The sequence below is a fragment of the Apium graveolens genome, chromosome 11, assembly GCF_009905375.1.
Source record: "Apium graveolens cultivar Ventura chromosome 11, ASM990537v1, whole genome shotgun sequence".
In the NCBI taxonomy this organism is placed as follows: Eukaryota; Viridiplantae; Streptophyta; class Magnoliopsida; order Apiales; family Apiaceae; genus Apium; species Apium graveolens.
The window spans coordinates 197,875,828-197,891,768 of record NC_133657.1 but is presented as its reverse complement, the minus strand read 5'-3'; the positions used below and the strand labels follow the sequence as shown (position 1 = coordinate 197,891,768).

Genomic DNA, 15,941 nt, shown 5'->3' with positions numbered 1-15,941 from the left:
TTCTTTACTCCAATTATGTATAGGATATAATACAATATTAAGATAATGATAGAAAATATGAGAATTTATAATTATCATAAATAAGTTGATGAAATTCTTTTCATTAGTATTCATTTAGATTTATTTACTTTACTTGCTTTACTCATGAAATTTATATTTTTTTAATTTTTTATTAATTGAAATTTTCTACTTTTCACTCTATAATTTTCCGATGGTGAATATTGTGAATTACAATTTAATTTGTCAATTCTTTTATATTAAAAACTTTTTAATAAAAAATTTTGGGTGAAATTTGGTGTTACGTCCAATTAAACATGAATTCTTCTTTTATAGACTATGTTTACTATAGTTATTACCTTTTTAAAAAAAATTATTATAGTTTTGTGTGATTTTTATATTTCTTCTTTCTCCCGTATTAGGATTTTTTTTTTTTGCAAATTTAGTACACTGTTATATTGTTTTTTCAGGCTGGTGTTTGTTTTGCAGCCTAGAACTAATACAACCATACCACCTAAACTCTCTTATACCAATTATATATAGGATATAATAATAATAATAATAATAATAATAATTTATTTTAATAATTAGAATTGCTTTTAGAGGTTTTTTAAAAATACATTTTTTGGAAGTAACTTTTGTAAAATACTATTTTTTTAAAGTTTTAATTTGCAAAAAAATAATTTTGCAACCCGGTTGGAACCACAAATGTAATTAAAAAGGTTAACTACTTTTTCAGAAAATTTGCTTATATAATTGTTTTTATTACAATCTGTATTTTTATAATTAATTTTAAAATATAGAAAAATCGCAATCAAATTTTTAAAAAATAATATTTTTAATAATTTCTCTTATTTTGATTGATTTTGTAAGTATACCGCAATCTTGGAATTTTTGGAAAAAGAAGGCTGTGTATATAATTATTTACATTATATATCCTTTAAACTTACAAAACGAACCTCCTCTTTTCTACTAGAATACAATTTCAGGAATAAACTTTGACAACCCCTCTTGTCCATTCCCCAATCCCCACACATACCATAAATCTCCAGTGGAACAGCCCAATGTTAATATTTACAATACATGGTAAATACTAAAAGTACAATACAGAAACAGTAAGTCAGTCCATGCATCATTGTAGGCATATGGCTTAATAGCTTTCATAGCAAATACCAGACACTCACTCGGATCTTATAGAACCAGAAGTCGCATAGTCTGATGAAATTGAAGGTGGCTTGTTAGAAGATCTCGACATGATAAGCCTTGCTATATTTTCAGCAGCAACAGCACTTGTTTCCATGGTGCTGGCTGCATTTTCAAAAGCATTAACGTAGTACAAATGTATACCGTCGAGCATAAAAGGTGCAAACTTCTCAGGAGAATGATAATGAGGGTATGCCCCCCAGTTTATCCGAATTGTCTCGTTCCTCACACTACAAAATGATGCAATTGACATGGATTAGCATTTAGTAATAACGATAGTAAACATTCTGCAGAACAGGTTCAGGTAAGGTACATGCATAAATCCGGTTCCTGCTTAGATATACAATCATTAAAAGGTGGTGAACAAGTTGCTGCTATATACCAGTCTTAAAACCAAGATATGAAGTACTTCACACCTCGTAGCTCAAGATGAACCTTCATATGTATTTTGTTGATAATAAAATCATCATGAAAGAAATAATAAAACATAGAGTATTTTGGAATCAAAATTTGAGGCTTAGAAAGTTGGCTACAGATTGGCAACGTTATCTTTTAATAATCCCTACAGAAGATCCACCTTCGATTTTATAGTTTATAAAGAAAGCTTAACCTCAGTACGACCTGATATCTAATACATTAATAAGAACAATCATTATGATTTTATGCATGGATGTAAAACATTGCTGCCGGAAGGATTAGATTGATTACGGAATGTGATTCAAAGAGTGTACAAGATATAGTTAAGTTGTAGATGGATTTTAAATATATTAATGAAAATATGAAATTGGTTCTATCCGGTCTAAGATGCATTCTTGGTAATGAAGTCCAGCATTTGTTCAAGCTACTGTATAGCATGCAAAGAAAGCACGTTTCTCATAGATAAGAATCAAGTTTATAATAAGCAATAAATGAAACTATTACCTAAAGATTTGATCCAGCAACACATCTGTCATTGGTTGCCGAGAAAACATCTTGTAAGTCATATCTTTTTCACTGTGCTTCTTGAGAATAGAAATGCAAGTGAATGGGAGATCTGAATTCTCTATTGTCCCCACCAACTCTGGAATATCCGATAAATGATTCAAGCCAAAATATGCCTTGTCCAAGCAAGTCATGAATAAAAGAAAGAAAAAACTTCAAAATCTATTCTGGGAAGTTATATAACACCATACAACTGATATAAGCTAGAGACATTTACTTACAGGATTCCAGAGCCCCCTAATAAAGGTCGCATGAGTGTGTTGTAACTTCCTATCAGGAATCGAAATCTTAGGGTTAAAAGAAATATTGAGCTCATCCAATGGAGTAGCAACCACTGTGACATCACACTTGTAACTGTTCCCTCTTGTGGAGTTGAGTTCATAAGCACTTCCAACATAAGAGATGGATTCTATTTCTTCACTCATGTGCAATGCAACATCTGAACGATTTATCAATCCAGCAGCCATTTGCCAATTTCCTCCTTCAACGGCCCACAACCCTCCACCAGATCCCGCCAAGGAAACTGCACCAGCAAGTCCGCTTATGCTGACACTCTGACCATAGTTGATTCTTGTGATAACCTGTCCAACATCATATGATCAACCAAAGATACAGAGAAAATTCTCAATAAATGGTCAAATATATGAGCCATAGAATTAATGTTTATTTTGTATATCAACGATATAACATACGGAGAACTACTAAAAAGTCTTGTCCAAGGCGTGAAAGCACTACAATGTTTGGACAAACTTTGATTCCAGAAACACAACTCGGAAAAGCAGATGATTAAAAAATTATTATACTGGCAGGGTGCTAGAATTGGAGACATGGGGAGAGATATTAGAAATTTCATTAAATACTACAAACTGAGACATCTTCGATGTCAAACAAATTTCACTCGAGCATTACAGCGTTGCTTCATCTATGTCAAACAATACAAATGCTGGACAATACACAGGCATCTCCAAATTTTCTTTGTTTAAGGATCAATACAAGTGCTGTAACCATAATCGAGCACATGTGCACACTGCACACGCAAGCAAAAAAAAATGCTGGACAAATATAGTCGGCTCTTTGAAAATCCCAGTGACTAACAGGCCACCAGTTCCAACACAAGAGAAATGCCATGTGCTACAAATATATACATATAAACATGTATCCACATGAATTTGTCTAATTATTAGGAAGAGTCCTTACTGTAGCAAGCTCTTGAATCAGTAAAGAAGATAAGCCAGCATCAATCAATTCCTCGTGCAATGTCCTGGTGGTTAAATTGTATAAACCTGCCCATTCAAGCATTTCCTCCACCGTCTCAAAAATTGGCCTAGACTCAGATGCTTGATAATACTTTAAGAAACTATCCACAGTAACCTTCATTGGAAACACATAAAAGACCGCAGTACTAAGAATTTCTTTAAACTAACCAAAATATGTGTGTCTCAGCGTGTAGATAAATTCTTGACAGATATACAGCTAGCAGGTATATACTAATTCACATACAAAGTTTAAAATTTAAAATTTACAGCTAAAACAAACCGCTACTGGCTTCTTTTAACCTTAACTGTAATGAACTGAAGTAGAATGTGACAACAATAATAATTCTTTATTGAAAAAAAAAATTGCATCATTTATCAGACATCATAATTCAGGAATAGACCCGGTAAAGGACAGCTGATCGCATTCCTATATATTACAATCAACAACCTAATACTGTATTAGCATGGAATATAACTATTGACATGTATTAGCATAAACATTGACCATAACTAGTCAATTCACGTAAAATGCATGGAAAGTGCTTGAATTGCATAGAAACCAATAAAAATAAAACATTTTTAAAATAACCCATGCATACTTAGATACGTTAATATGTGTAAAAAAATTGGAACTTATTATATAACTTAGGGATCTTAGCCAAAAGAAACTTTCCTACTCCTATTCCTAGGGCTTTGTACATCTTATCCTCCATATATCCCCCTACTCAATGACACATGATAAGTATGTTCTGATTGATCTAGGAACTGGTTTGTAAATGTTTACCATTAGAGAAGCACTCACATGCAATAGCTTCTTAAATCAAGTCCTCTCCACATGTGCAACATGTTAAGAACTTAAGATACACTTCTGTTTCCTACTTTACATACTTTATTTAAAATTATTTCGCATAGGCACACATGACTTGCATAACTCTACATAAACTCTACATAACTATCATTCCATTTCCACCTAAATCGAGAAACAATCCAATTTATCACCGAAAATCATATCCAACTTCATACTAACAAACATAAATACACAATGCAAAACAATAACAAATTAACATCAACAAATTTTCAAATAACTAACAAGTAAGCAACTAACTAACCTCAACAAATCGATTCATTTTAAATAACGTAAACAATTGGTACAAACCAATAACACATTAGCATCGACAATAGGAAGCAACTAACTAACCTCAACAAATAGATTCACTTTAAATAACATAACGCCATATGATACAAAACAATAACACATTAGCATCGATAATAGGAAGCAACTAACTAACCTCAACAAATCGATTCATTTTAAATAACGAAACGCCATATCTAACGAGCATTCTAACCGAATTAACAAACCCTAGAATACTCCGAAACCACGAAAACCTAGAATTCCACTCAATCGTCTTAAAAACAAATCCACTCCCATTCCAAATCCCCAACGACACTGACTCATCGGACTCATCGTTTTTAACTTCTAAATTTAACATCTTCGTAAAATTCACCGCGTGGTAATTTTTAGGGTGAAGAATCGAAGCGCCGGCTTCGAAAGTGTCGCCGGCGATTGTGACGGTGGCCATACGGCCGCCAACGACGTCGCTTCGATCGAAGATGTGGATAGGTCCGGTGTGAGAGTTGCGGCGGAGGAAGTGCGCGACGGAGGCGCCGGCGATGCCGGTTCCGATGATGCAGGTCGTCGGAGGTGGTGAGGAGGAGAGAGGAGGTGTGAGGATGAGGATGATGAGGATAGAGAGGAAGGGAGATGAGGTGGACATGTCGCCGGAATTTGTTTTCCGGTGGGGAGAGTGAGGAGTTGACCGGAGAGTTGTGTGAGAGATGTTTAGTTGGTTGTTTGATGAGAGCGATAATGAATGAAAATTCATAAAAATATTATTTTATTAAATTCGTAAAATTATAAAATCTTGAATACTATTGATTTTTAGTTATTAAAATTTACACAAGTGTACAAGTGAGACGGACAAGCTGTCAAAATCCTATTACAACTATATTTACTGCCGGATATAACATTTTTATATATTTATATAATACTTGTATATAACATGTACGATGAACGCTTATTTTTATAAATTCTAATTTTAATATGTTACAGAATTCAAACTTTATATCTCTTAAATAATACTAATTTTTTTATAATTTTAATATGTTACTGGCAGTATTCGAACCTTATAACTTTTAAATAATACTAATTTTTAAGAATAAATCTAACGATTATTGTCGATTTGATTTGACGACTCTCATTGAGTAATCAATGACCAACAACCAAATTTTAATGTTTCGTTTTTAATATAATAATATAGATTAAGAGTATTTGCAATGGTACTAAGTATATTTAGTTTTAAATTGATTAATTATAATCATTCTAGCTAAGAGCTATATAAATGCTCTAATAATGCTAGGTATGATACTTGTATTTAAAATTATATCCGGGATAAATTAGATTTAAAAATATAAATAATGATAAATGATTATGTTAATTTTTAACTATAAGGTATCGTGTATTAGAGAGATATAATAAAAAAATTAATTTTGTATCGCTCTCTCTGATCGGATCGTGTAATTGATTACTTATTACTATTGTAATCATAATCACGATAGAAAACAAGCGATGTTTCAATTAACAATTGTTGTCGAAATCTTTGATTATTATATTGGGGCTACGAAAGATTACACGTGTGTTTAAAATATTTAACAACAAACTGGTCGGACAAGAAGGACTTAACTCATTTAATTAGCGAAAATTTTCACAGACATAAGTAAGTTTTGTACGAAATAAATTATGGGTCAAGGTATTGTGTCGCTTGTTGTACATGTCCAAATAATTTATGTTGGGCTATTCGTAACTTTTACGCAACATTGTATATTACCTCCTACCCAAAACACAAATCTCTTTACACACAAGTTGAGGATTTTTTATATAAACAATATATTTATTATTTCGAATGAGAGTAAGGTTGTATATTTATACATTTCCCAAGCACTATTTTATATGATATAAATTGGATTTATTTAGTCGGTTGGTATACTACAAAGAGCACTTACCATTGTAGATGTTATTATATGTAATTTAAAAATGGTTTGTGTATTATGTGTCTGTGAATACGTACTAAACACAAAAATTTATAAATTTAACTCATTTTAATTGATGTACATGTTGCATATGAAGAGGAGTCCATCATTGTTGAAAAATGAAGCCAATCAAATAAGTCAAATGTATGAAATTTTATGCTTGTAATGTGTTTATGGGCACACCATAAAAAACAATTTAAAAAACTCAATCACATTAGAGGTAATTGATTGGGGGTCGTTTGATTGGAGACATTCGATACCTATACGAGTTTTGTCTGTTATAACCATATACGTTTAGAATTTTATTTATCTAAAGTCTAAACCCATTCCTCTTATCCCATAAGGTATGAGTTCTTGATTTTGGGGAGGGAGGCGGGGGTGGGTATGAGTGAAATGGAGGGGAAATCAACTTATTTCTAGTATTTAAACTTAATTTAAGCAAACAAATGTGAATATTTAATACAAAATGAAAAAATGAACCAAAAATTTATTAAAATAATAATAAACACAAAAATTAAAATTAATAATTTAGAAATACTTTAAATCAAACATATTTATTATAGTACTAAACCAAATATCCGTTATCAAAAATGATATCTCAATACAATGCCACCTAAATTATGATTCTAAATTCATACCATTTCTGGACGAGACGACCCCAAATATATAATATACTATTATAAGCGAAACATGATTTCGTTTAGTCGGTTGGTTAACACATTCCTAAAAATAATATTAACACCTTCCAAAACAAAGTTTACATAAATATAATTTATATAAAAAAATAAATTATATATCTAATATAACTACAAATTTTATGAATTATTATCCGAATTAATTTCTAATCGCACCCACTTACCTTATCTGTTGGAAACCAAACACTTCTAAAAATAATTTTTGCAATTCAAATTATAATATAACAAAAAAATAGCAAACCAAGAAAAAATTTAAAAATAATATATAAAAAATTATACCAAATTATCCACATACGCCACTGTTATTCAAAACTCTCTTAGGTTATGCACCTACGCAACAAGGATCTTTTAAAATTTTAACTATCTATATTTTGAATACTTCAATAATATAATACATACAAATAAATATTTTAATTTGTTAATCTCAATAATATTTAATTATTGTTTATATAATTTATTTTTATAAAATAATAAAATTACAATTATTATAATCAGTCCATGCATCGCATGGGTTATATGATAGTATATTATAAACGTGTTTGCTTATTTTTATACGCTTGATCCACACTTTTTTGACTCAGTTATATTATCTTTTGTCTTTGCAGTTTTATACACAATCAATGATAAACACTCTGTTGCCAAATTCACTTGATGATAAAACTCTTACAAAAAGTGAGACATATTTTCTCCGTTATTTCTTTCAATTTATATAGATATTTAATAAAATATTAAAATAAAATACTAATTAGTGTCATTCTTTAACATCCGAAGATTTTATAACTGATTTCTTGATATATACCATCTTTTCACCATATTTAAGATAAAATAAATAATCTTAATTCATTACATGTAAGCATTATTATATAAATCAGTCGATTTTTTAAAAACCGTCGATAGCTCATTCAAAAATCGGTTAAAATTTTTTATCCGATCTGATCGATTCCCGATAATTCCTAACTAAATTATCCGATTTTTTAAAAATTATCAAATAAATTATAAATCTATACCCTAATCGATTAGCTCCGATTTTCGAAATATGTAACCGTACATTTAAGAATTTAACAGACAATTTTTACATGGTCGCTTCACATGTTAATCTAGTCACACGAAAATGTGGTACACTTGCGTGGGGACAGAAGTAATCATGGTCCACTACTTTTCTTGACTCTAAACAACACAGTTTGGTCGACTACTCAACCTCCTCCTAGCCTTTGCCTCCCCCTAGATTCATCGATCACATTCCCAATTTTCCACCTTTTTTCTCCATTTTTTCATCAATTTCTACAATTATTATTGTTGATGTTTGTATTTAATTCAAGAAAAATCTTGAAATAAAGAGCGCACTATAGTTTATTATCACCCAGATCAGGATCTGATCATTCTGGGCTTTCTTGAAATTTACTGCTACAGTTCTTGATACAATACTTATTGTGTGTGTTTGTGTGTATTGTGGGTCTTGCTGTAGGTTTTGTATGGCTACCACTTCTTGATTTTGTGTTGTTACATACTTGTGCACTATATATTGCTTAGCTTTTTATATTATACAGAGAGAGAGAGAGAGCTAAGCTGTTTGTTTTGCACTATAAATTACTTGAGAGAGAGAGAGAGGTAGGGAGGGAGAGAGAGAGAGGCAGGGAGAGGGACAGAGAGAGAGAGAGAGGGAGGGAGGGAGGCAGGGGGGGGGGGAGAGAGAGAGAGAGAGGCTGTTTGTTGCTAATGTTGTGTGAAACTGAGCTTGGTTTGGTGAGCCTTGATTTGTAGATATTTATTTTTGAAGTTGTGTGGATTGATACAATTTTAGCTATAGGTTTGTTAAGTTAATTTGTGGTTTTGCCATGATGGGTGAATCGTGTGGGTGGAGTTTTCTTCTTGCTCTTCCTGATGATATTTTTGCTATTGTTGCGCAATCTTTAAGTCCAAGAGATGTGTGTAACTTATGTTTGTGCTGTCGAAGCTTGAGTGCACTTGCAACTAATGATAAGGTTTGGTTTACGCAATGTGAAATGCTTAGAGTAGTGCCGGTTAGAGATCTTGTTGAATGGCGAAAGGGGGTTTTGTCGTACAGGGTGCTTTGTAAGTTTCTTGAGAGTGTTAAGTCGTTGATTGGGATTTGGGTTCACCAGAATCCGGAACTGGGTAATGTGGTTTATGTAATGCCAGGTTTTATTTCTATTGTTGGGTGTCGGATTATACCACAAGAGCTTGGTCCGTTAGGCATTAAAGAAGGTCCTATTTTGTGGGCACCGGTTTTTGAGATATTAGGTGATATTGATGGCTCCTCTTTGTTTTTCCTTCATGGGAGGGACAAGGATGATGATTATCTCTATCCTGGTTCTGTTAAGGCTGTAGATAAGGCTTGTAATATGCTACTGCTCGAGGTCGTACCAAAAGAACAAATTAGTGGTGAAAAATTTGCGGATGATAAGGAGCTACTAGCAAGAATTGACCCCTTGCGTAGCTTGAATTTGAAGTCACAGAGAGTATTTGGACAAAATAAACAGAAGGTGCAATTTAATCGGCTGGCCTTTGGTGATAGAAGAAAGCTACTTGAGACTGTCACTAGTCAAGTTCGTTTGAAGGTCCCCGATTTGGCAAGTGGACTCCTCTTTCCTCGAATGAGCAGCGATTACAAGAATTTTCAACAAGATTTCATGCATCTGCGTGAGAGAAGATATTTGCTTATGCAAATGCACAAGCTTCGGAACAATTGTAGCAAATACAATGGCAATTCTCAACCGCCTGCTGATCCTACCCAACTGGAAATAAGTGAGATGAAGAAAGCTCTTGAGATTTCAACTGGTTTACGCACTTCCCTTGGTGAGGATGATTGTCTAACACAGTCTACCAAAAGGAAAAATATAGCTGGATATTTCAAAGATGGCCTGAAACAAATACTTGGGAAATCGACCTTAACTATTTATGGCCGTGAACGTTTGAGAAGTAGTACTTCCAGAAGTGACAGTAAGCATGCGCAACTGCAAGAATTTCTTTATTCAGGTGATACAATAGGATTAGCCCTAAATGCTTCAAACGGAAAGCTATCTTCTTATCGAGCCTGGCCAAATATGCATGATAGTCGATTTGCTCTTTACAAATTGCCCATGCAAGAGCCAAAACCATCCCAAGAATACGGTGGTCTGTGGGGAGGAACATTTGGTTGGCCTCCTGGGATGCCCTCCGAAGACAAGCCTGGAAAAGCACTCTATTTCCTTTTTTTATCATATGAAGAGTCCCAAGACCAACGCTTGCTTATTGCTACCAAAATTTTGGAGGGAACTCATTATGTTCTGCATCCAAATGGTTCCGCAATGTTCATAGTCAATCTTGATGAGCCTTCGTCAGAGACTTTCCCGTGGGATAGTGATGGAGATTCTGAACCTCTTAATATTACATGTGCGTATACAGGAGAAGGTATTGCAAATGGATATGGCTTCAGATATCCAGGTTCAAAGCCTGGCTCTTTATTTGTAATACAAGGTGGGCTTCTTGCTTTCATATGGAAAGAATCTAGAACAGTCTTGACAATGCAGAGGCTTAACTTGCAAGAACTTCTAAAGAAGGGTGAAAGGGTGCCTGCTTTACCTCCAACTGCCAACTTTGCATATTTAACGAAGTCCTACTCAAATGTTTTTGCTGGCTTCTCAAGCACCTCAAATGGTCTGGCTTTGCAAAGGTATGCGGCTATAAACTACTAAACTTTTTGAAAATTGTGTAGTGTGTACTTCTAACTTAGGTTGCTTCAACTGCTCCTGTTTCCTTTCTCTATGTTTAAGGATTTCGGTTTGGTACTACTCTTTTTCCCTAACATGTTTGTATTAGATAAACTGTGGGTAATTAGAATCTACTTTTGATGAACCAAAAAACAGATTTTTTCTGGACAATGACACTTCGCTCACATGAAGTTTTATCAAATTTATAAGCAATAATCATTTAAGCAATATATACACGTATATGCGAGAAGAGGAGAGTTGCAATTGTTTTTACTTTAAAATTGTGTATAATGGATTTGATCACGGAGAAAGTTGCATGTAAGGCAAAAAAGACGATTGGTGAATTGGTTTATAACTTCGGTGCTTTAAAGCAAAAAAGATGTATTAGATTTTCAATACTGAATTTAAGATTGATTTATTGGAGTAAAGATAGAGAAAACAAATTGAACTGAAAATTCGAAGGAACAATTGAAGATACTTGATCAGGGTAAGAGTAATAGCTATGGATGGTCCATGACTTTCAGAAAAGATCATCTACTCTAGAGTGTAAATATTAGGATGCAGATGACTTCGACTTAAAAGTTGCTAAAATGTAAGTTCCAGATAGTGGGACTATCGAAAGAAGTTAACTTGTCAGTTGTCACTTTGGTTTTATAAAAATCCGGAAATGATTCATTTATTACTAGTAGATGAGAACCCGATAGACTTAAGCAGATAAGTGCATAACTGTTGTTACTTCTTTGGCTCTAATAAAATAAGGAAATAATTTATTTTTTTACTTGAAGATGAGAACTGGGCAGACTAAGCTGATTTCTGTATAATTTTTTAGATAAATCATATACATGTTTACATTTTGAGAAGCTTCCATGTTAAGACACTGATCCTTGTAGTTATTCTTAAAATGCGATTGTACTCTGAACAAGTTTTATCAGGTTATGATACAGGAATATTTGTACATCTGATAAAGATCTTAAATTATTGACCTATATCCTATCCCCACAGTTGTTGAGTGTGTCATTACAGGTTAAAAAGCGTGGAATGAAATTCATGACATGATTGAAAACTTTGCTACTGAATCTTGTAACCTTTAGTTTTTGTAACTGATAGAGCTTTTTCTATGCCGTTTACAGATAAATATGATCACGTCATGTCCCCGGTTTTAAGCACTACCATCGCCTATCCTGCCACATCAATGTTCGTAAAGTTGGGGCCTGTATCTTATAATGTCGCAGTAAGTAAACTCCTCAGTAAAAAACTCTTCTGTTTAGGTTCTTTAAAAGAGAATTTCTTAGGAGAGCCAATTTTTCTTGTATCCAAGTACTTTATATGTGATTGCACTGGATGATTGGATCGGCCTTCTCAAATTGAATACAAAGGGATTTTTCGGAAATAAGAATGTGCCAGATACTTGGATTATGACATCATATATCTACATTATTTCCAATAGCTGAAAGATTTTACATATTAAGAAAATGTAAAATAAAACTTTCAGTTTTGAAATGTCAAAAGCAGCAAAAATTTGTTTCTATAAACTAATCTGCTCAGGTAATATATATACTCCCTCCGTCCCAATTTATCTGCCATGTTTGACTTTTTGCGGTTAAATTGACCAAATTTTGAATGAAAATTTCATATAGTATATAATCGAAAAAAATTATAAAAATTATATTATTAGAAAGTACATGTAATCAACTTTAATACGTATTCTTCGATTTTTAAAAATAATGAAAGATTGATGTTTAATTTACGGTCAAAGTTGAGTCAATTTGACGATAAAAAATCAAACATGACAGATAAATTGGGACTAAAGGAAGGAGTATATAAACATCATACTAACCAGAGCTCTAAAGGTGAGCTATCACCGGGGATTAATTATAGATTATAGACTAACGCTGCATTTTATTAAAAATTGTTTTTAACCAAAATGTTAGATAATATTGTGTTTTTAAGCTTAAAAGTTTAAGGAGTATATTGCTCGTATTTATTCATATATATAGATATCTTAATATTTTAAGCTTGAATTTAAAAATAATAGTTTAAAAATTAAATATTTTTAAAATCCAAGAAAATGTATGAAAATATAGAATATCAATTAAAAACTAATGAAAATGTATTTTTGAGTTGTGTTATTGTTAAAACGTAATATTAAGTGTTATTTACGATGTCAAAATGTGGATATTTGGCAATTTTTCCTAGAGTATTCTAATATCGGGTCAAAAATCGTTTTTAATTTTAAATCGGCTAGTAATCAATAAAGAACGGTCTACTAAACCAAAAATTGGGCCGATTAATTATTAATTTATTAAAACATGTAGAAAAAATAAACTTCAAATACAGTAAAATTGGGAAAAAAACCAAATGAGTAAAAGCAGGGTAATAAAAATCGCCTATTAGGGAGAAGAACGGCCGAAGAAGATGAGGCTGACACTAATGGCTTTGGGCCATATTTATCAAGTCCATCAACTATACTCAGTAATCTAGTGAAATGACCGATTTGCCCATAAATCTAATGTAATAAGAAAATGTTGTTGACGAGAATCGAACCCCGATCTATCTATAAATTCTCGCACTACAATACAACTATATTATTATATTTTTTATATTTTCAATTAAGTGCTTAATATATGTGTTGCTAGAGAGTTAAATTTCAGTTTCTATTGCCATTCTTGAAATAACATTTTTAAACATGTTTTTCATTATATATATATACATATTGATTTAGTTAATTATATATTTCTTAAATAACTTAACAATTATGGGATAAGCGAAGTAGTGTTAAATGTATACATGATTCAAAAATTAATTCGATTTTTGATTTAGACGGTGTATTTTGGCTTATCTCGAACATAGAATCGGAATCTACTCGATCTTAAAAAACACAAAATTTGACTCTTTTTCACAAATGTATCAAATCTCGGTCGAATTGAAGTGCATTTTTCAATTAGCAGATTTAAATTGTTTGTTTATTGGATTGATGGGATAATTATATCAATGAAATAAGGTGTTTATATCAATTTACATCCAAATGGATTAATGTGTTCGAGACCTTTATAAGACGAGGTTAATAAATAATATATCAAAATTGTAAGATTAATTTATTGTGATTTGTCGTGAACTTGACCCGATTATCGCACGATCGGGTAAAATTATGGGCGTTGTACTCGATCATTTTTTTTTCCTATTTTCACTTTGTTAAAACAAAATATACAGTAATATTATAATTTAAACTATATGTATGTAATTTTTTAATACAAGCGAGTTCTTAAAGAGCAAATTTGATATTATAATTTATATTTTCATATTTGAAATTATAATATATGAATGAACATTTATACACACTAAAATTTATGATTTGATTTGATTATTTTATGTTAAAAATGAAAAGTAATTATATTGATCATATAAAATATTGTATTCTTTTTTTTATAATAACTTAAAGCATTGGAAATTTAAGTACTAATATCTATGAATATTTTATTGATTTATAACAGTTTGGTACATCAAGCCAATATATATAATTACTGAATATGTATATGAAAAATGGTTGGAATCATACACAAAAAAATGACAATGACTAAAATATTACTACTATAATATGTAGTATAACAACAACCCTATCATACACACTAACATATTATAAAATACATATCTCATTTACAGATAGTAATGGATATGCATATATTTGTTAACTAAACACCTTAGCAAATAATTTAACAATATTATACTGACACTTCACCATGAAAAATTTATGATTAGGCTGAGACATCTTCTACATCAAATGCAAAATCACATTACACTCATATATATGAACTACGCAAATATGAATAAAAACAACAACTTATTTGACTTAGAGATCATGTACAATCAAAATATTTGTTATCACCGGAATCATCAAGTCTACAAAAAAATGTAATACACTAAATAATCCATTTAGAGTCTAAATATTTAATTAACATAAACTATATACAATGCTATTTTTTGTACAATTTTTTAATGAAATAAATTAATGGGATTAAAAAGTTTATACAAGTGTACGAGGTAAGCGAGTAACAAACTGCATTATAATATCTCACTGAACCGCAAATCATATCCTACGAAAAACATATTTAGCCGAGTCTGCAGTCATAAACTTTTTATTCATGATCTTCTTCTGCACTCTCCTAAGAAAATCAACATCATCAGATGCCAATATTTCAAATATGTCAAAAGCAAAAGCCATGAACACATATTGATTGTTTTTGCATGTCTGATCATGTTTACGAACCTTTGCCTCAGCTGCTTTTGTAACCATCTGACCAACTATAAACGGTTCATTCTCAAATTCACTCAAAGGAGAAACTCCCGTTAGTCCATTCCCGAACTGTACATTTTAATTAAATCATTAGGGAATATACTTTATTTATTAAATCATTACAGATTTTTACATATTTCTAAAATTAAATGAAGTATTAAAAAATATCTGATTAAGGGTGAAATACGAGGTTAGCATATTTTTATTTAAAATTAACGAAAATGACTGATTTTTGAAAAGTTGATCAACTTTAGCTGATGGAATACCCTAACTGTCAGTGGAGTATTATCTTATCTGAGATATCCAACTGTCAGTGGAGTATTCATCCTATCTAAAATACCCAATTACCACTGTAGTAGGTTATACAAATTGGGATACCTAAGTGACATGAGAGTATTTAATCAGCTAAAATTGGTCATTTTTTCTTCGGATTAATTATTCCGATTAATCTCAACTTATCAATTGATCGTTAATCCATATCTCAACCGATTATGTTCGATTAACAATTTTTACAATATTGGGTACAACATGTAAAAATAAACTTCGTATAGTAAAGTTGGGAAACAAGATTAGGCTATAACAATACGGGAAACATATCTTTTGAGTTGCAAGTAGAGGTGGCCACATGTGCGGTCCGTGCGTGCCGGGCCGGGCTGCACACGGGTTCGACACTCGAAAACGTAACACTGGATCGGCCTGTCAGCAAGCGAACCGGGCTCGG

At 31.9% G+C, this 15,941-nt stretch overlaps 2 protein-coding genes across 2 annotated transcripts; one reads left to right on the top strand and one right to left on the bottom strand.

The window, feature by feature from the left end:
* Nucleotides 1-910: 910 nt before the first annotated feature.
* LOC141697222 (farnesylcysteine lyase) lies at nt 911-5,315 on the bottom strand. The gene is made up of 5 exons (XM_074501500.1): nt 4,727-5,315; nt 3,379-3,552; nt 2,403-2,762; nt 2,122-2,297; nt 911-1,430 (listed from the first exon to the last, which is right to left on the bottom strand). The coding sequence occupies exons 1-5, from the start codon at nt 5,210-5,212 to the stop codon at nt 1,178-1,180; spliced, it is 1,449 nt and encodes a 482-aa protein (XP_074357601.1). The 5' UTR covers nt 5,213-5,315; the 3' UTR covers nt 911-1,177.
* Nucleotides 5,316-8,345: 3,030 nt separating this feature from the next.
* On the top strand, nt 8,346-12,293 carry LOC141697108 (F-box protein At5g39450-like). The gene is made up of 2 exons (XM_074501324.1): nt 8,346-10,892; nt 12,060-12,293. Exons 1-2 carry the CDS (start codon nt 9,055-9,057, stop codon nt 12,061-12,063), a joined length of 1,842 nt encoding a protein of 613 aa, XP_074357425.1. The 5' UTR covers nt 8,346-9,054; the 3' UTR covers nt 12,064-12,293.
* Nucleotides 12,294-15,941: the final 3,648 nt, after the last annotated feature.

Bases quoted from the DNA above. Each gene is read 5' to 3' on its own strand.
- LOC141697108 (XM_074501324.1), top strand. From the start codon at position 9,055: ATGATGGGTGAATCGTGTGGGTGGAGTTTTCTTCTTGCTCTTCCTGAT.
- LOC141697222 (XM_074501500.1), bottom strand. From the start codon at position 5,212: ATGTCCACCTCATCTCCCTTCCTCTCTATCCTCATCATCCTCATCCTC. The intron at 3,553-4,726 runs GTTAGTTAGTTG...TTTCCAATGAAG, and splicing joins AAATGAATCGATTTGTTGAG to GTTACTGTGGATAGTTTCTT. The intron at 2,298-2,402 runs GTAAGTAAATGT...TGCTTGGACAAG, and splicing joins TTAGGGGGCTCTGGAATCCT to GCATATTTTGGCTTGAATCA.